This window comes from Leptonotus elevatus, chromosome 4 (genome assembly GCF_054856555.1).
Source record: "Leptonotus elevatus isolate MCC_2025b chromosome 4, RoL_Lele_1.0, whole genome shotgun sequence".
NCBI classification, from domain to species: Eukaryota; Metazoa; Chordata; class Actinopteri; order Syngnathiformes; family Syngnathidae; genus Leptonotus; species Leptonotus elevatus.
This window is the reverse complement of record NC_141242.1, coordinates 7,600,176-7,620,603: the sequence shown is the minus strand read 5'-3', so window position 1 is coordinate 7,620,603 and position 20,428 is coordinate 7,600,176. Positions and strand designations below refer to the sequence as shown.

At 37.0% G+C, this 20,428-nt stretch overlaps 2 protein-coding genes across 2 annotated transcripts; one reads left to right on the top strand and one right to left on the bottom strand.

Moving 5' to 3' along the window:
• Positions 1-1,428: 1,428 nt before the first annotated feature.
• On the top strand, positions 1,429-16,802 carry man2c1 (mannosidase, alpha, class 2C, member 1). The gene is made up of 26 exons (XM_086073263.1): positions 1,429-1,631; positions 1,711-1,836; positions 1,925-2,048; positions 2,124-2,194; positions 3,009-3,186; positions 3,275-3,464; positions 4,223-4,329; positions 4,417-4,527; positions 4,599-4,691; positions 4,766-4,882; positions 4,966-5,061; positions 5,168-5,313; positions 6,064-6,187; positions 6,269-6,390; positions 6,464-6,549; positions 7,837-7,983; positions 8,064-8,143; positions 8,961-9,055; positions 12,325-12,429; positions 12,504-12,660; positions 13,378-13,521; positions 14,190-14,299; positions 14,395-14,474; positions 14,997-15,139; positions 15,217-15,320; positions 15,399-16,802. The coding sequence occupies exons 1-26, from the start codon at positions 1,522-1,524 to the stop codon at positions 15,514-15,516; spliced, it is 3,084 nt and encodes a 1,027-aa protein (XP_085929389.1). The 5' UTR covers positions 1,429-1,521; the 3' UTR covers positions 15,517-16,802.
• On the bottom strand, positions 16,621-20,398 carry neil1 (nei-like DNA glycosylase 1). The gene is made up of 10 exons (XM_086073264.1): positions 20,030-20,398; positions 18,981-19,454; positions 18,787-18,906; positions 17,720-17,828; positions 17,545-17,638; positions 17,337-17,458; positions 17,238-17,265; positions 17,100-17,170; positions 16,845-17,043; positions 16,621-16,767 (listed from the first exon to the last, which is right to left on the bottom strand). The coding sequence occupies exons 2-10, from the start codon at positions 19,421-19,423 to the stop codon at positions 16,721-16,723; spliced, it is 1,233 nt and encodes a 410-aa protein (XP_085929390.1). The 5' UTR covers positions 19,424-19,454; positions 20,030-20,398; the 3' UTR covers positions 16,621-16,720.
• Between the last annotated feature and the right edge of the window lie 30 nt (positions 20,399-20,428).

The window sequence follows — 20,428 nt, the reverse complement described above, 5'->3', positions numbered from 1 at the left end:
GTAGCGTAAATTTTTGTTTTTGTAATAAAAAAAAAATTGCTGTCATGTTTTGTTTTTGTGTTTTTTAATTTAGTTTGTGTTTTTTGGTTTGCAGTCGTGTTCACTTTTTTGTTTTTGCGTGCAAATAATACTGCACTTTAAAACGTGTGTTTTACAAGGTTCAGGTTTATTCTACGTGGCTTGGACGAGGTAAATATATTCCCAAAAGTATTCCCTACAAAGAAATTTCACTGTATAGTCTACTTCTGGTCAACCAATCGCAAGGAAGTAGGCCTAAGACATTGAGACATGTAGTCGATGTGGTCAAAATGACCTTTTGAAGTTCAACCTCAGAAAGTTAAATGAAGCTGGCATTTCTGGTCTGCGGATGTTAGAAATGTACTACTAAATGGATTTCAGGAAATAGTCCATAAATATGCCCTGCGATTGGCTGGCGACCAGTCTGGGGTGCACCCCGCCTCACACCCAAAATCAGCAGGGGCCGGCTCCAGCTCACCCGCAACCCTGTTGAGGACAACTAGTGCAGAAATTGGATGGATGGATGGTCCGTAAATAGATAAAGCAGGTCAGAGGGACACGGTTTGGATTGGAGTTTAATTGAAACGAACAGTAAGTCAAATAAGCCCTCGCTCCAAGTGAGGAATCCAGAACGAATCTTTAAACACATCCAACCTTGACAAAAATGGATGACCGACAGCAGCACAAGAGCATGTCATGTTTTAGTACACCCGTCAACTAACAGGAAGTTGAAACCGGGGCGATTCTAAGGTCAGAGGTTAAGGGTGCTGAGCTGCCGGCTAGGCAAGATAAATGTAACTGTTTTGTACATTTCAACACTATTTCATCCACTCCATTTCAAGTTAGCTTGTCAGTCTCCCATTCCTATTCTAACAGAGCACAGTGGTGCTGCCTCTGAGCATCTCCTATAACATTTCCTTGTCAGAAAAAAAAAGTGTCAGCTAACTCCTACATAACAACAGTGATCTACAATTAAATTCAGCAACAATGAGGAACGGCAATGATAGCGATAGAGTGTTTGTAATGACTGGTAAATGCCAACATATACAGGATATATTTTTATGACATTTTTGTTTGCAGCTATTATATTTCCAGGGACAACGTGATATCAGAGCGAGGGAGGAATCCGTTCAGCCCCAGCTAACATACTCCAGAATTTTATTTTATATTCTAAAATATATTTATAAATTCTGCTAAAGTATATTTATAAATTGTTTTCTTAGACCCCCCCTTCCCCGTATTTATACTTTCATACAAGCACAGTGTTTTACTTATTTGTTGTATGGGGTTATACTACGGGTATTTGTAAATGTAATTTATACCCACATTGTCATTACTGTAGCGATTCTAATCATTTGTGAAACCCTGCCATCTAGCGGCCAAAAGTGTATAACGCAGTCCCAATTTCTACTTCCGGGTTATGTCAAAGCTGTGTTTGTGCGATCACAATTACACATTTGAAATATCACTCGAATTTCCCAACGTTAACACGTTTATATTTCTATGTTTGCTATGTACCACCAGCCCGTGTTAAAGAACCGGCGCACGCTGTTGGAGAGAGCCGAGAAGTTCGTTTCTGATATTTATTTCACAGACTGCAACCTGCGAGGACGGTATGGATAAGAAGTGTAACCTTTGCCTCTTCTTTGTCCTGATCCTGAATGAATAAACTACTGCTAACTCTTCGTGCAGGCTCTATGGAGACTCTCACCCCCTGGAATCCCTCAGCTCGTTTATGTCCTCCAAACGGATAACATTCTCAGAAGCACAAACGCACAACTTTAGCCCTTACAAAGTTGGTGATAGTTTTGGACCAACGTGAGTTATTTTTACACTTCTTAAAAAAAAAAAACATTGTTTCTTGTAATTCAAGTCCAGAGCGACACAATTTCTACGTTTATTTTAGGTGGTGGACATGTTGGTTTAAAGCAGCCCTAAAAATCCCCTTGTCCTGGAAAGGAAAAGAGGTCCATCTTCTATGGGAAAGTGATGGCGAGGTGATGGTTTGGAGGGACGGACAGCCAGTTCAGGTAAGGAAGACGTTGTTTGCTTCTTCGATGAGTCTTGTGGCCATCGTAGTGATTTCCTGCGTTGTTCATCCACAGGGTCTGACTAAAGAAGGTGAAAAGACAAGTTACATCCTTTCTGACTGTCTCACAGAGGAGGAGGCACAAAGGTCAGTCGGTGATAGAAATTAGAATTGATTTTGGAAGATAATCCTGAATGTAAACATGTAGTACATAGAGATTATTAGGGTTTTTTTTGGGTAGTGATGACTTTATGGGGATTATCTGAAATTATAATATTTGACCTTTTTGCTAAATAGTTGTGCCTGTGGAGAGCCGCCCCATCCATGAGGTGTTTTGTCTTTTAAACTATATATTAAACAACCTAGTAAATCTTCAGTTATCTACCTATTTCAGAAAATGTCATGTTATGTAACGGTGGAGCTAATTTACAAAATAACTGCCCCACACCGAATTTCTCTGTCTATGATATGAGAAGCTATGCTGGGCGAATCCATGACCACTTTCAAGCGAGGACCAGAGATCGGCTGCCCGTTTTGGCTTGCTTCACATATCGTCACCCGATTAAAATAATTGCCAAAGTCTTTTTTTTTTGTGTGCAAATTTATTCCTTTTTTGGCTTAATTATCTCCTCATGATGCAAATGGTAATTTTTTTTTGTGTTTCCTAAAAAATTCTGAAAAATCATCCTCTATATTTACTTTAGCGTTTGCTTCAAATAAGTATTAGGTAATTAAAGTACTTTTTTGTTTTATGTTTGAGCTTCACAGAGGCCAGGAAAAGGTCACTACACTCACTACAGTAATAAAACTTGTTTTTCCCATGTTAGCCATAAGATGCACATTGCTTGGTGAGTTTGTTGAAACAGTGGCAGTGATATTTTTGTGAAGTAATGTGTCTACTCCACATCAAGTGATATTGCGTAACATTGCGAGTTAAACTATTGTTGCTCTTTTCTTTCAGTGTGACCGTCTATGTGGAGCTGGCCTGCAATGGCCTTTTTGGAGCCGGTAAAGGTTCTATGATTGCAGCTCCAGATCCAAACGGGACATTCTCCGTGCAGAAGGCCGAGCTGGTGGTATTTAACAGAGATGTCCGGGAACTGCTGACTGATTTTGAGATGCTGATTGACATCGTTAAGGTACAGCAGTGTTCTTTGAACGCAAAGTCACAAAAAAAGCAAACAGTATATATACACTGTCTTTTTTTTTTTTTTTTTTTTTTGGTAGGAACTGGGCGAGAGCGAGCAGCGCAGCTTCCAAGCGCTGTTCACCGTCAATGAAATGGTTAACGTGAGCGACCCGGCTGATGCCAGCTCCTTTTCCAAAGCGCACGCTCTGGCTCACAAGTTCTTCGGCCAGCGCAACGGCCAAAGCCAACATACGGTCCATGCCATGGGCCACTGCCACATAGACTCAGGTTTCCCATTTTTATGATGTATTTATTACCATTACCATATATTTCAGACTATAGGTCACACTTTTATGTATTTTTGCATGACAAGTCACACTAAAAGTATTTGCCAACTGCCAAAAGAAAGTAAAAGAAGAAGAGAAAAAAATAAGTCTAATGCGTGACGTGTCACTACTTTAGCCAGCAGCATCTGCCAAAACACGGATTTACTTTTTACTCGGGGTGTGCCAAAAAAATCAATTCTCATAAGAATCGCGATTCTCATTTAGTACGATTCAGAATCTATTTTATTTAAATTATTTTATACTGTCTTGCCTTTGTCGGTGTGTGCCTTTTATTTGGAGCACTGTTCATGTTGTACCCGGTTTGGCCACTGAGAGGCAGTGTGGTTCCACACGGTCTAATACACTGCTAAGTTGTAGCCACATTAGAGAGTAGAAGGAAAAAGTCACGATCAAGTTATTCCAATAAAAGTTGTTTTGTTTTTTTCCCAGTGTGGAGCCATTCTTTTGAGTAGCGCGCTAATTAGCATTAGCGAGTCAGACTGGAGTAGATCATTAAAATTCCTTGCACATCTATAGATTGAAGCAATCAATTTTCTAACATTTTTGGCAATTTTGTGTACATTTTATGGTAATTTTGCGTAGTAATTGTGACTGCAAACTGCACCACAGTTAAAGTGATATCTTTCTGAAACTGTCAACGTAAAAAAAAAAAAAAGATGCCTTTTGTCTCTTGTATTGATTCTTTTTGACTGTCCACAGCTTGGCTGTGGCCTTACGAAGAAACCATTCGCAAATGTGGTCGGAGCTGGGTGACCGCAATCCGTCTCATGGAAAAGAACCCAGAATTTGTGTTCACTTGTTCTCAGGTAATTCCTCAGCAAAGTTCACCATGTGATCAATGCATGTAGAGTATGCAGAGTTGCTGAATCAAACGATTTTTTTCTGTCAAACAGGCCCAGCAGTTTGAGTGGGTCAAGTGCTGGTACCCGGGGCTCTTCTCAGAAATTCAACATTACGTCAAGGCGGGACAGTTCGTCCCGGTCGGAGGGACGTGGGTGGAGATGGTGAAAGCCTGTTCTTGGAGATTACCCATCATGCATTTGATGAAATGATCTAATTGAGTGTTGTCTGTCAGGATGGCAATCTGCCCTCAGGAGAGTCCATGGTCAGGCAGTTCCTGGAGGGCCAGCGTTATTTTGAGCAAGAATTTGGAAAGAGGTGCAAAGAGGTAAGAAGATGATCTTGCGAATATCTGAGAACTTTGCTTTTGTTTCTCATCACTTTTCTCTCTATTTGATTTAGTTCTGGCTTCCAGATACGTTTGGCTACTCGGCCCAACTCCCTCAGATAATGCAGGGTTGCGGAATTTCCAATTTTTTAACACAGAAACTCAGTTGGAACCTCGTGAACGCCCTCCCTGTATGTTGAAGCTTGGCATTATGTAAAAATAAAAATGCTTGTCGGGGGGAAAAAATGCATATTAAAATGTCTGATTTATAAAGCATAGCACCTTTTTCTGGGAAGGACTTGATGGCTCCAAGGTCTTGACTCACTTCCCACCTGGAAATTGCTACGCAATGATGGGCAAGGTTGAAGACGTGAGTTACGTTTGCTTCTCTTTGTTTAGCCTGAAAAGAAATATATTTACTCATTTCCCAAACGTTGCTACATTCCCGTGGGCGTTTTTTTTCTTTCTGTCCACAGCTTGTAAAAACCGTCAAGCAAAACAAGGACAAAGGTCGAGCCAACCACAGCGCCGTTTTATTTGGATTCGGCGACGGGGGCGGCGGCCCCACGCAGTTGATGCTGGATCGACTCAGACGGGTCCAGGACACAGATGGACTTCCCAAGTCAGTTCCTTTTCCTGAACATGAACTCAGCAGTTAAGAAACAACTGATCAGCCCAAACCCCACCCAATATATATATATATATATATATATAGTCACGTATGACACCCATTTTGGTTGAATACAACAGGAAATTAACTCATTCACTGCCATTGACAGCTAGAGACGTCAAAAGTTAATTTGAACTATTTCTATTAGTTAAAAAAAAAAATCCCACTTTTGTTAACAAGAGTATGAAAACCTAGAATTTTTTTATTGTACATTTAGAACAGATATAAAATTTGTGATTAATTGTGAGTTAACTAGTGAAGTCATGCAATTAATTATGATTACAAATTTTAACCGGCTGACGCCCCAAATTTTTAATGTTTTCTCTTTCTTTTTTTAATCCATTCATTGCCATTGACAGCTATAGACGTCAAAAATTTATTTGAACTATTTCTGTTAGTTTCAAATTTTTTCCACTTTTGTTAACGAGTATGAAAATCTAGAACTTTTTTTTCTTTTTCATTTAGAACAGATATAGAATTTGTGATCAATCGTGAGTTAACTAGTGAAGTCATGCGATTAATTACAATTAAAAATGTTATGTTAAAAATGCCGCCTCTGATTTTTAATAATCTTTTTTTTTTTTTTTATGAATTTATGGCAGTGAATGAGTTAATCATTTCTATTGATGTCATGATGGCATTGTTTGAAATGACCCCCTGATGGGCGCCACTTGCTCATTTCCATCACCGCTTCCTTTCAAGGGTTCACATGTCCAGTCCTGATAAGCTCTTCTCTCAGCTTTGGGCTGACTCGCATCTGCTGTGCACTTGGACCGGCGAACTTTTCCTAGAGATGCACAACGGCACGTACACCACACAGGCACAGGTAGATGGACACACGCTCGAATACTAGACCACGTTCAAAACAACAACTTCTCCAAATGAATACAAACGTCATTTTTTGCAGATCAAGCGAGGCAACCGGCAGTGCGAAACGCTCCTGCATGACGTCGAGATGGCCAGCAGCTTGGCAATGTGTCACAGTAAAACTTTTCAGTATCCTGTGGTGAAGCTGCGGGAACTCTGGAGGTCAGAGTTCACCTATTCAACCTGACTAAATAGATAACAGGTGCAATATGATTGATGCTCCCTTGCATGGCAGGCTTTTACTGCTGAACCAGTTCCATGATGTCATCCCAGGCAGCTGTATAGAGATGGTTGTGGAGGATGCGTTGAGGTATTATGAAGGTCTGTCAAATACTGAGGATGTTTATTTTTCCAACTATGGAGAGTTCTATGCATTTATTTGTTAAAAAAGTATGGAACTTAGACACACTGCAATATACAACAGTCAACCATTTCTTGGAATGTGCCTCTTGCACTAGCCCACTAGCTCACCTGAATCATATAATCAGCTCATCAACATACTCCAGCCCTCGAGGACCAGAATTGGGGAACCCTGTTTTAGAGCTTTCAAGAGTTGGGAAAAAAAGTCAGAAAATAGATTTTTTTAAAAGGCAGAAAAGAAAACATTCAAAAAGTAACAAAGAAATATCCAAAAACAAAAGAAGAAATCCCGAAAATTACCATAAAATGTACCCAAAATTGCTATAAAAAAGAGGCAGAAATGTTATTAAAAAAAAAAAAAGGCAGAAAATAAAACGTTTTAAAAAATAACTATAAAATGTCCAAAATCAAAAGAAGAAATCCTGAAAATGACCATAAAATGTACACAAAATTGCCAAATAAAAGTCAGAGCATTTTTTTTAAACGCAAAAAGAAAAAGTTTAAAAAGTCACCATACAATGTCCAAAAACAAGAAGAAATCCCGAAAATTACCATAAAATGTACACAAAATTGCTAAAAGAAAACATTCAAAAAGTAACTATAAAATGTCCAAAATCAAAAGAAGAAATCCTGAAAATTACTATAAAATGTACACAAAAATGTCAGAAAATTGATAGCAAAAAACGGCAGATAATAAGTTTAAAAGAAAAAAAAAAGCCATAAAATGTCTAAAAAGGAAGAAGAGGAACAGAAAATTACCAAATGTCCATAAAATTGCCAAAAATGTCAGAAATTTGACAAAAAGCCAAAAAGTCTATAAATGTATGGAAAAAACAAACAAAACAAAAACGGAAGATGAATGGTAAGAGAAAATAAATCTTAAAGTATTGGATGCTGCATATTTTTCTGTTATCGTGCAGCTCTAATTAGCTCTTGGTTTCTCAGTGCAATAGCAGTGAATGAATTAAAAAAAAAAGAAGAAAAAAAATTGGCGTCAGGTGATTAAAGTTTTTAATCGTAATTAATCGCATGACTTCACTAATTAACTCGCGATAAATCACACATTTCTTATCTGTTCTAAATGTACAATAAAAAAATCTAGGTTTTCATACTCTTGTTAACAAAAGTGGGGGGAAAATTTTTAACTAATAGAAATAGTTCAAATGAATTTTTGACGTTTATAGCCGTCAATGGCATTGAATGAGTTAGAATGTTTTTTAGACATATGTCATATGATGTGTCTGTTAGATATCAGCAGGAGCGGTGCTGCTCTCCTGCAAGATGGCCTCAAAGCCCTCGTGTCTGAGGGCGACGCCACCGGTGTCTTCAACTCTCTGCCCTGGGAGCGCCTTGAAGTCCTCCAGATCCAAGATGGCCCCAGTCAACACAGTTTAGGTATGAATGAATGAGATGTTTAAAAAAAAAAAAGTTTTTATGATGATAATATGTCTTTGCTTTCGTCTGTTATGCAATAGCTCTGGTGAGAGTTCCTAGCATTGGTGTATCTCCTCTTCAAGACACAAAGCCTGTGACTCCAGTCTCTGTCACTGTTCAGGTATTTTTTTTTTTACTTCTTTTTTTGTTGCACCCATATCCTCTATGAAGAGGACCAAGTAAGAACCAAAGCACGTTGTGAATGAGTGAGAAAGTTCTACTGATTGCAAACTTCTGAATAGTGATGATTTGTTCTGTCAAATGTGAAGAATGTCACCGACCAGTTTAGATTTTTCAAACCTCTGACAACCAAATTAAATGCATGTAAACAATTCAACGCATTTGTATTATTATCATTTGTTATGAACATCTGCGGGGTTAAATAATTAACTCATTCACTGCCATTGACGGCTATAGACGTCATAAATTCATTTGAACTGTTTCTATTAGTTTAACATTTTTTTCCACTTTCGTTAACAAGAGTATGAAACCCTAGAATTTTTTTGGGTACATTTAGAACAGATATAAAATTTGTGATTAATCGTGAGTTAACTAGTGAAGTCATGCGATTAATTATGATTAAAATTTTAATCACCTGTCACCCCTAATTTTTTATAAACTTTTCTTTTTTTTTAAATAAATAAAATAATTGTAATTATTTTTTTCCAATTTTTTATAATCTTTTTTTTTCTGTTGAAAAGATTATTAAAAATTAGGGACGTCAGGCGATTAATTCACGATTAATCACAAATTTGATATCTGTTCTAATACAATAAAAAAAAAAAACTAGGTTTTCATACTCTTGTTAACAAAAGTGGGAAAAATGTTAAACTAATAGAAATAGCTCAAATGAATTTTTGACGTCTATAGCCGTCAATGGCAGTGAATGAATTAAGGATGAAAAAGGGATTGTGAGTGAATTTGCCTCAACGTTACAGGCTGACGGCAGCATCCTGATGGAAAACGGCATCATACGGGCCGTTGTCAACAAAGATGGCACACTGGCATCGTTGTGTTTGATCACTGCAAACAGGTACTCCGGTTATATGGTCATCAATTATTTATTCCCATTAAAGAAACAGGGAGTAGTGTTACCTCAAAATGATAGCTTCACAAACGACACTATTACGTTAATGCGACATCGAATGGCAGAAGAGCCTCAGTTACGTTACTTCTCAAATATATTTTTTAATCTAATGCAAAGAGGTAAGAAAAATATCAGTTTGGCTTACCTTCCTAAAACTAATCTTCCACTTGTTAGCATGGAAGAGTTACATTGTTAATGTATTGACATGCAAGCAGAAGAAGACGTTTTGTCAGGCTGCTGACCTAACTGATCGTACGAAGGTCACACACGAGACACGAAAGGAACAAAAATAATAGTTGTGATGAATAATATGAATAACCGCATTTTCTAAAACGGTGGCGCTAACATTAGAGTACTGTTTAAGGTTGTGTGCGCCCTTAAATACAGGTGTGTTTAGCACATATCTTTAGCTTCTGACTAGCTTGATAAATGCTAATTCAGTGGTTTTGAAATGATACACGATGTAAAAAAAAACAACTGATATCCTTGTGAAAAATGAATAGCTAAGAATTTAGGAACATGAACTCATTCACTGCCATTGACGGCTATAGACGTCAAAAATTCATTTGAACTATTTCTATTATTTCAATTTTTTCCCATTTTTGTTAAGAGTATGAAAACCTAGAATTTTTTTAATTGTACATTTAGAACAGATCTCAAATTTTGACATGCATAAAAACTAACTTACATTGAATGTATTCATTCCTCTTCTTGTTTTTTTAAGGTGAAATTGACATTGATTAGCAACAAAATTTTTTATATATATATAGAACAAATGTGCAGTGAATTTTTGTGAAAATTCAATAAAACTACACCAACTGAACAGATTTGGACAGCGTGAAAATTTCAAAGAAGGCAAGGTTGGAACAGTTCACGAAAACTAACAAAATAACTCAAATAAATAAAAAATATATTTTGTTGTTAATGCAATAAAATAACAACTGTGCTTTTAAAAACAAACACTAACTGCAACAACAATAGCTAACTGAAATGACATTTTACGTTTACAAAACTTGTAATTATAGCGAAAATGTCCTTCGATTAAGTCAAATAATTTCATAAATGAGCTGTCAGGGTTGATTTATTGTATTTATTTTGTTATTAATCTTTGGCCGTAGAGGAGAAAGAAGAAAACTAAGAAACTAATGAAAGAAAAATAAACTAAAACTAATAAAAAACAAACTAAAATGAAGCATTTTGAAAAAAACTAGTAAAAACTACCAAACTAGCTGAATTTCAAAGATAAAAGTCAAAACAAAAACAAAACGATAAACTTTTGAGGGCCATTCTCCCGTCGCGTGAGACATTCTCACAACAATTCTGTTATTCTTCACTTCCCTTCTCAAAAGTGTTTACATGTGACGTGTTTGTGAGTCACGCTTGTGACGCAGCACATTCGCCTCAATATCTCTGAGAAGGCAAGTGAAAAAGGTCAACTGCTCATATATGCTGACAGAGCTAACCCAAGCCACAATAAATATCCCATCACTTATAAGGTCACAATTATTGCGTAATCTTGAAGCGAAATAACAGAATTTTTCTCAATGCTTTATTTTAATATTACAAGATCACCATAATCTTGACATTTGGAGTTACATTTAAAAACGACCTAACTTAGATTAAAATTACATTTATGTATTCATTAACTCATTCACTGCCAGTGACGGCTATAGACGTCAAAAATTCATTTGAACTATTTCTATCAGTTTAACTTTTTTCCCCCACTTTTGTTAACAATAGTATGAAAACCTAGAAAAAAATATTCTACATTTAGAACAGATATAAAATTTGTGATTAATCGTGAGTTAACTAGTGAAGTCATGCGATTAATTACGTAAAATTGTTTTTAATAATCTTTTCTTTATTAAAAAGAAAAGAAAAAGAAAAGATTATTAAAAATTAGGGGCGTCAGGCGATTACATTTTTAATCATAATTAATCGCATGACTTCACTAGTTAACTCACGATTAATCACAAATTTTATATCTGTTCTAAATGTAGAATATTTTTTTCTAGGTTTTCATACTCTTGTTAACAAAAGTGGGGGAAAAAAGTTAAACTGATAGAAATAGTTCAAATGAATTTTTGACGTCTATAGCCGTCACTGGCAGTGAATGAGTTAATGAATACATAAATGTAATTTTAATCTGAGTTAGGTCGTTTTTAAATGTAACTCCAAATGTCAAGATTATGGTGATCTTGTAATATTAAAATAAAGCATTGAGAAAAATTCTGTTATTTCGCTTCAAGATTACGCAATAATTGTGACCTTATAAGTGATGGGATATTTATTGTGGCTTGGGTTAGCTCTGTCAGCATATATGAGCAGTTGACCTTTTTCACTTGCCTTCTCAGAGATATTGAGGCGAATGTGCTGCGTCACAAGCGTGACTCACAAACACGTCACATGTAAACACTTTTGAGAAGGGAAGTGAAGAATAACAGAATTGTTGTGAGAATGTCTCACGCGACGGGAGAATGGCCCTCAAAAGTTTATCGTTTTGTTTTTGTTTTGACTTTTATCTTTGAAATTCAGCTAGTTTGGTAGTTTTTACTAGTTTTTTTCAAAATGCTTCATTTTATTTTGTTTTTTATTAGTTTTAGTTTATTTTTCTTTCTTTAGTTTCTTAGTTTTCTTCTTTCTCCTCTACGGCCGAAGATTAATAACAAAATAAATACAATAAATCAACCCTGACAGCTCATTTATGAAATTATTTGACTTAATCGAAGGACATTTTCGCTATAATTACAAGTTTTGTAAACGTAAAATGTCATTTCAGTTAGCTATTGTTGTTGCAGTTAGTGTTTGTTTTTAAAAGCACAGTTGTTATTTTATTGCATTAACAACAAAATATATTTTTTATTTATTTGAGTTATTTTGTTAGTTTTCGTGAACTGTTCCAACCTTGCCTTCTTTGAAATTTTCACGCTGTCCAAATCTGTTCAGTTGGTGTAGTTTTATTGAATTTTCACAAAAATTCACTGCACATTTGTTCTATATATATATATATATAAACAATTTTTGTTGCTAATCAATGTCAATTTCACCTTAAAAAAACAAGAAGAGGAATGAATACATTCAATGTAAGTTAGTTTTTATGCATGTCAAAATTTGAGATCATTTCACTGAGAATTGACTATGAAATCGTTTTTATTACCAATGAGTAAAAATAAATAAATAAATGACTTTCTAACTAAATCATCTTTTGGTTTCAGGGAAACCATTCCGGATGGCTCCGGCGGTAACCAGTTTGTCATGTTTGATGACGTTCCGCTCTACTGGGACGCTTGGGATGTAATGGATTACCATCTTCAAACAAGGTGCGAGTCACTGTTGTTGCGCGCACTTGCCTGACGTCATTCTGAGCAAACTGTGGCCCCGCCCATCAACACAGGAAGCCAGTGGTGGAGGTCCTGCGGCCGGCCCATGTGCTGTCATCGCATGAGCTCAGAGGAAGTGTGGGCTTCACGCTCAGGATCAGCCACAAAAGCACACTCGCGCAGGAGATGGTGATGGATGCCATGTGTCCTTACGTTCAGTTCAAAACGCAGGTGCGCGCTCATGTTGGGCGTAAGTCAACTTGTGTGACTTATTGTTGACCCATATCTAATTAACTCATTCACTGCCCTTGACGGCTATAGACGTCAAAAATTAATTTCAACTATTTATATTAGTTTAACATTTTTTCTCACTTTTGTTAACAAGAGTATGAAAACCTAGATTTTTTTTTTATTGTATTAGAACGGATATCAAATTTGTGATTAATCGTGAGTTAACTAATGAAGTCGTGCGATTAATTACGATTAAAGATTGTAATATAATCTTTAAAAAAATATATACAAAATGTAATATATATTTATTTTTATATTATTTTTAAGAAAAGATTATTAAAAATCAGGAGTGTCAAAAATAAAAAATGTTTTAATCGTAATTAATCGCACGATTAATCACAAAATTTATATCTGTTCTAAATGTACAAAAAAACTAATTTCTAGGTTTTCATACTCTTGTTAACAGAAGTGGGGAAAAAAAGTCAAACTAATAGAAATAGTTCAAATGAATTTTTGACGTCTATAGCCGTCAATGGCAGTGAATGAGTTAATATCTCACCATATTTAATTCTGCAGTCTGTGCATCACATTTTGTTACAAACATGCAATGTGATTTAGAATGTTGATAACCGCAAAAATCACAGCAACATATCTCAACTGCTTTTGTAATATTGCAGAGACTTTTTGGACAGCCAGGTGTCTTTCGATTGTTCGCAGGTGAACTGGGCTGAGTCGCACAAGTTTCTGAAGGTTGAATTCCCAGTGCGAGTGCACAGCCCCAACGCTACGTATGACATCCAGTTCGGACATCTGCAGCGACCCACGCACAGGAATACATCATGGGACTGGGCCAAATTTGAAGTAATTAGCATATATAGTGCTGTGCAATTAATCGAAATTCAATTACAATTTTGATTATTACACTTCACAATTACAAAATCAGCATAATTGTAAAAAAAGATATATATCTATTATTAAGACAATTTTTTGAGTTGTTTAAATTTATACATTTGCACCTTTTTTTATTTATTTTAAAATAACTAATTTAATTTTGTTTCAATAAAAAGGAACTTTCATAATTAGTGTTTCAAATAATTTTATTGGTCTTAATATTTTTTTTATTAATGTTGAAACATTTTTGTTTTATACCAAAAAGTAAATGATCGTCCCAGTGCACAAGCTGCACTCCAACTTCAAGTTTTGACAACATAAATAAATAAATATATAATTATTATTATTATTAGAAATATATATTATTATAAATTCTGTTCGGTCCTAAAGGAACTTACATAATTATAATGTTGTTGTTTTTTTAAAAATTGGTCTTAATATTTTTCAACATTTTCTCTTTTCACGCCAATAATTAATTGTTTGAATAATCGTGATTTCAATTATTGCCAAAATAATCGTGATTATTTTCCCCCCATAAACGAGCAGCCCTAAGAACACACATATACAATTGGGACATATGACAATTACACCTACAGAAGTGAAAACGGAAGAAAATATTGTGCTCCTTCTCTCCTCAGGTTTGGGGTCACAAATGGGCCGATTTATCGGAGCACAATTTTGGAGTGGCTCTGCTCAATGACTGCAAATACGGCTATTCGGTCCATAAGAACACAATGACGCTCTCTTTGTGAGGCCATGCGCAACTTGAAATATTTTATTCATTACCGTTGTGTTCAGTCAGAGTGAATCTTCGTATGATGCGCTTCTATGTCTTTGTCTCAGGTTGAGGGCACCAAAGGCTCCTGATGCCAACGCTGATATGGGCACGCATCATTTCACCTATGCAATCATGCCACACACAGGTTCATCTTTTATTTTATTTTATTAATGCCATCAACTCATTCACTGCCATTGACGGCTATAGACGTCAGAAATTCATTTGAACTATTTCTATTAGTTTAACTTTTTTTTCCCGCTTTTGTTAACAATAAAAAAATATAAAATTTGTGATTAATCGTGAGTTAACTCGTGAAGTCATGCGATTAATTACAATTTATTTCTTAAATAATCGCCCGACGCCCCTAATTTTTAACGATCTTTTTAAAAAATGAATTTATGGCAGTGAATGAGTTCATTTAACCTCCATTATTGATAGAAACCAATCTTCTTCTTTTTTATCGCGTCAGGCGATTCAAAATTTCAATTGTAATTAATCACATGACAAATTTTATATCTGTTCTAAATGTACAATAAAAAAATGTTTTAGGTTTTCATACACAAAAGTAGAAAATTCGAAATATTTAAAATGATTTTTTGACGTCTATAGCCGTCAATGGCAGTGAATGAGTTAAAAAGCGTCATTGTTAACATATTTTGTAATATAGGGTCCTTCCAAGATGCCGGAGTCATCCAGTGCGCATACAACCTCAACTTCCCTATGAGGCTAACGCCGTGTTCCGCAGACGCGACGCCGTGGAGTGCTTTTTCCATCAGCCCTGCCAGCGTCATCCTCGAGACTGTTAAACAAGTATCTCATCTAATGTTCAACTTGGCATGTTGCAAATGTCACTGATGGGCCTGATAATTGTCATTTAACGGCAACAGGCCGAGGACAGGAAAGGAGCCCTCGTGGTCAGGCTGTACGAGGCTCACGGCGGCGGCGTGACCGCGACCCTCCGCATGATGCTGCCCGTCAAGGAGGCCTGGCAGTAAGTGATCTCGGATTGGTATCTTCTATTATATAATTATTTAAAAAATGAATCATCCTTCCCCCCCCCCCCTTTCAGTTGTAATCTTCTGGAGCAAATTGACACAGCTGAGCCAGCACATGTGACTGAAGATGGAATCACGCTTCACTTCAGCCCCTTTCAAGTCAGATCACTTCTGCTTGTCGTTCATGTATAACGTCGTTTTGGCAAGTCACTGACTGAAGCGCTGAATTATCAATATGAAATGCAAGCAAAACAAAGTCCAGGATGGTAAAGGGTATAGTGGCGATGTCGGCTGCCTCACATTTCTCAGATTGGGGGTTCAAATCTTGACTGAGGAGTCACTCGTGAAACTTACACGTTAAGGTGGTGTGGATGCCTCGGCAGTTGCAAAAAATTATTTATTATAATCACGACTTTCACAAATGAAATCTTATTACATTTCACATGAAGGTGCATTTAATGGATTCAAGTATATTTTGGATTTTCTTTGTTTTTGTGTATGATGAATGCTGAAAAGGTGCCAGTGATGACAAATATGACCAACAAATCTCTGTCATACATACTTGATACAATATTGCTAACTCAAAAAGTGGCCGATAATGAAGCAATACAGCAAAGCTGACGAGAACTGTGTGACTGAATTCTGTCGGTTTTGCATTGGACTGCGTTTTCTAAAATATTCCAATGACGGATCATGCGATAAATGAGGCAACACCAAGACAGCCTGGTTGCTTATGCAAATTAGCCTCACTTGATCGTTTGATACTCGTTTCTGTCGAGTGGTTTAATTTGGCTACCTTAAAAGAGTGAATATCTTTTTTTTTTAAAGAAAAGATTATCATAAATTAGGTCGTCAGGTGATAATTTTTTTTAGTTGTAATTAATCACATAACTTCAATAAAAATTTTATATATGGTCTAAATGTATAATAAAAAAGTTTTTCTCAGTTTTCATACTCTTGTTAAAAGTGGAAAAAAATGTTAAACGAACAGAAATAGTTCAAATGAATTTTTGACGTCCAAACCCGTCAATGGCAGTGAATGAGTTAAAATTGGGGCGTCAGGCGATTACATTTTTTTATTTGTAATTAATTGCATGACTTCAATAGTTAACTCATGATTAATCACAAATATTATATCTGGTCTAAACGTAAAACATTTTTTTTCACACTCTTAACAAAAGTGAGAAAAAATGTTAAATAGAAATAGTTTAAATTAATTTTTGACGTCTATAGCCGTCAATGGCAGTGAATGATTAATACTTAATAGGGCAACAGGAGGAAGCTGTCAAAATGAAATCTGTGCATAAATGATGTCAATTTAATCTCAGTTGTTTGTTTTATTATTAAAAATATACAAAAATAGTGTAAAAATCCAGTGATGGCTTCCCTTTTGTTTTTACTTGACATTTTGTCTTGTCAGTCTCCCGCTACGCCTCCGAGTACCTGCCAAAAAAAATAAAAGTGCTGAGTTGACATCACAGTATTTCAATATTTCTTCTTTGGAGTCTTTGAGTCTCAACCTTCTGCTGGCTCGGTCGTCGCCCTCCTCCTCGTCGCAGGTGATTTGTGTTCACGTTGTGACGTGTTCACTTTCAAGGATTTTGCAGTTCTTGGGGGTGTGGCTTCTTTTTGAGGCTCATCCTTTTTTCCTTTTGCCACTTTGACTTCCTTTTTGACCGTTTTTTTCTTCCCTGTGCTTTCCGATTGTGTCCTGGCACCCTATGATGTAAAAACACAGGTGTTACTTTGTAACACACAAACCTGATGGTTTATACCTTTTTCTTGCTGGTGTAATCATGTTCCTCATCTTTTTTCGTTCTCTTTTTGGCCTTTGGTGATTTAGAATCTGGTGGATGAGGAAAAACACATGGAGCTTTTTTTCTGCCTTGATTTTTAGTCTGATATTTATTTACCTTTCGGAGCCATGGGGCCTGGATCGCCCTGCAATTACAATATTTGTTTTAGTATTAGTAACGCTACGAATCACACGGAATAGGAACGCCGTCACCTACTTTGAACCACATCGTCCTTCCGTTGTGGTCGCGTATCGATTTCATTCCGTCTACGTAGTAACATTGCAGCCAGGCCTCAAACGCCGAGTAGTCGGCTTTCTCTGGGTCGTAGCCTTTCCCGCCTGCCAAATTAAGAAAAACAACCTTGTTGTTTTTAACCTCTAAATCTGGACTCGGAATGAACTTCGGTGATGTCATTGGCGCCCACCTAAACGGACCACCTCCAGGGGAACCGCGTGGCACAGCCGGAGTAGGTCGGCACGCTCATCTTTCATTGTGATCTTTCGAGCTGTCGTCACAGCCTGCAGAGCGCGACATTGTTAGATATTGAAACATTTGATTTGGGGGGGGGGGGGGGGGGGGGTGCTAATGCTGAAGTTGACCTTTTGGTTTAAAATGTCATTCTTCAAAGGCTTCTCGTCTTCACAAGGGTCCTCTGACTCAAGGCCTTCAAGTACGGTGCGGGCAGGCACAAACGGCGGGATGTTTGACCTAGAAATGTACAAAATTGAAGGTATTTTGGATCATTCTATGAAATGTCATCAGTTTGTAGTTATTTTTTCAAAAAAGAAAATTCACAAGGGATAGTTAGAAATGATTGGTAAAACCTTCTTGTATATGGCGGCTTCTTTTTTTTACGGCTGAATTACTACATGTTTTTAAAAACCTGTTTGTCTGATTTGACATGGTTATTACCAGCATTAGTAGTTTTTGATTTTTCATTATGGTTACAAAAATTAATAAGCCCTGTTCAATTGACCTGACTTATAGTTAATATTTTTCCCCTCAGAAATTTCAACGGTGTGTAGTTACAATACTTGTTTAAATATAAACTGTTCAAAATATTGTTTGAACATATCCACTTACTGTCAGCCATCTTGAAAATAATGTTATGAGGTTTTTTTTTAGATGACTATAATTAATACTAGTGAAAACAAAAAAATCCACTCTCAAGAAATTATATTATTACATGAGAAAGTAATCCATGATATTTAATATAAAAATGAGGTAGAAATTTGCCTCTGAAAAAGTAGTTTCCCGTATTGAAAGGTATTTGTTTGATGTACTTGATTTTTGATTGTAAATAGAAATGACTGAATAAATAATATAGCGCCAACTAATGGCAAGGAGGACTTGATGTCAGATCCCCCCAAAGTTTCAGTTAAAGGCCCGATACTGATACTGATACTTGAAATCTGATTTTGAACTGCACTTTTTTTCTTTCTTTTTTTTAACTTTCAACTTGCAGAATTCTTAAACATCTTTCGATACACCTAAGCAACTTAGGGCAGGATAATTGTTGTATGCATTGCTATTGTTGTTCCTAATACTGTGGGTGCCTCATTACTAATACATGACAGGTGCAAAAATACATTAGACTGAGTTGTCAGTAAGATGCATGTTATGGTACATGTGTATTTTCTCCAAGTAACCCATCCTCCTCCTTCACCTGTAAAGAATTTCCGCCCTGAGATAGTTGCCGATGCCATTGAAGTACTTCTGATTGAGCAGGACTTCACAGATGGGCCTGTCGAAGGCTCGCTCAGACAGGTGCGACACCACGTTCTCCCTGCAAAAACGTCACCAGCGCGTCAAGTGATTACGTTTTTAGATTTGACCTTTACGATGACATGCATCTCTAACCTGAAGCTTTCGTACTCAAACATGATGCAGGGTCCTCTGTCGGGTTGCCAGGTTCCGTGCGGCTGCCAGCTGCCGAACCTGCGCGCGTCCACATAGCTGAGCACTTTGCCGGGCTTTTCTTTGGAATAAAAACACAGATGGGCATGTTTGGGCAGCTCGTCCTCCGCGGTGAAGCGGAAAAAGCCCGACATGCCAAAGCGAAAGACGATGTCCATGGGCTGCTGCGCCTCTTTGGCCTTCGTGTCATCACTCTTAATTGGCGTCAACGTGAGCTTCACTTCCTTCCCTCTGGAAGCGGCACTGATGCGGTACGCCTCGCAGGCGAATACCACTTCAGGACTCTTGCTGACGTCGGACTTTTTGACCGGGCCAGAAAACAGCACCCCCTCGCAAATTTTATTCACGAAGAGGCTGGCCAGGTGCAGCTCGGGTCCTTCGGGCATCGTTGTTGGAATGCACTCGGCTGTTATGCAACTGCACACAAACATTGGTTCAGTCAGGTTGCACTGATGTCCTAATGTCAGTAGAGCGGCATAGTACACTATTGAAAGCTGTTTCTAATATGCTGCTCAGCGTGGTACAGTCCACATAAGGTGCAATTTGCAATGTGTGCGTTTGAACTTTCATAAACATTTTGTATTGTATAAATGTCATTAGATTATGCACTCAAAGCTGCTTTATTCATGTATGTATTTATTATTCTTACCACAGCTGTATTACCTTGCTTTTCTGCAGCTGCTCGTTGACCTCAATGTGCCTCACTCTTAATTAGCGCCTGCGTGATTATCGAACCTAATCTTATCTGCAAATATTTTTAATATAGATTTCAACTTTCAGATGTGCGCTAGCCTATCTATGGCGCCGCAAAGAATCCTTTAGGTACATAACTTTTTTCATTCAGACCACCCCATGCATATTATGCACAATTTTCATACATGTTGTTTGGTGATGTTAATAAGTGTAAAATATACCGTCTTTACCGTCGTTCCAAAACGTCAAACGCAACAATGTGCTTATTGCGTTGACAGTGCATGAGTTTAAAGACTCACCCGAACCAGGAAATAGACGTCACCGCTGCTGCAATATAACTTTATTTAAGGAACAGTTCGCATAACTTGCGAGGTTTTATTATCCGATCGAGGAGGTTCTGCTTGTCACGACCGCTTTTACTACAGCATGCTTGTTACCAAACATGTTTTGTAACATTACCGCCAACGAGGCTTTCGATATCGCGAGATGTCCTTTCTGTAAAGATTTCCGTCCTCTTAATAGCGATGGTCGAAAAATAACATTCAAATTAAGTCATGCTAATATATATAAAAAATAATAATAATTAAACAATGCGAAAAATATAGGTTTAAAAGCCTTGCTTGAGCCAGGCGGAAGCACGAGTGACGGAAGCCGCAATGCATGCTGGTACATGTAGTCAGTGCAGTTGTACAGACATT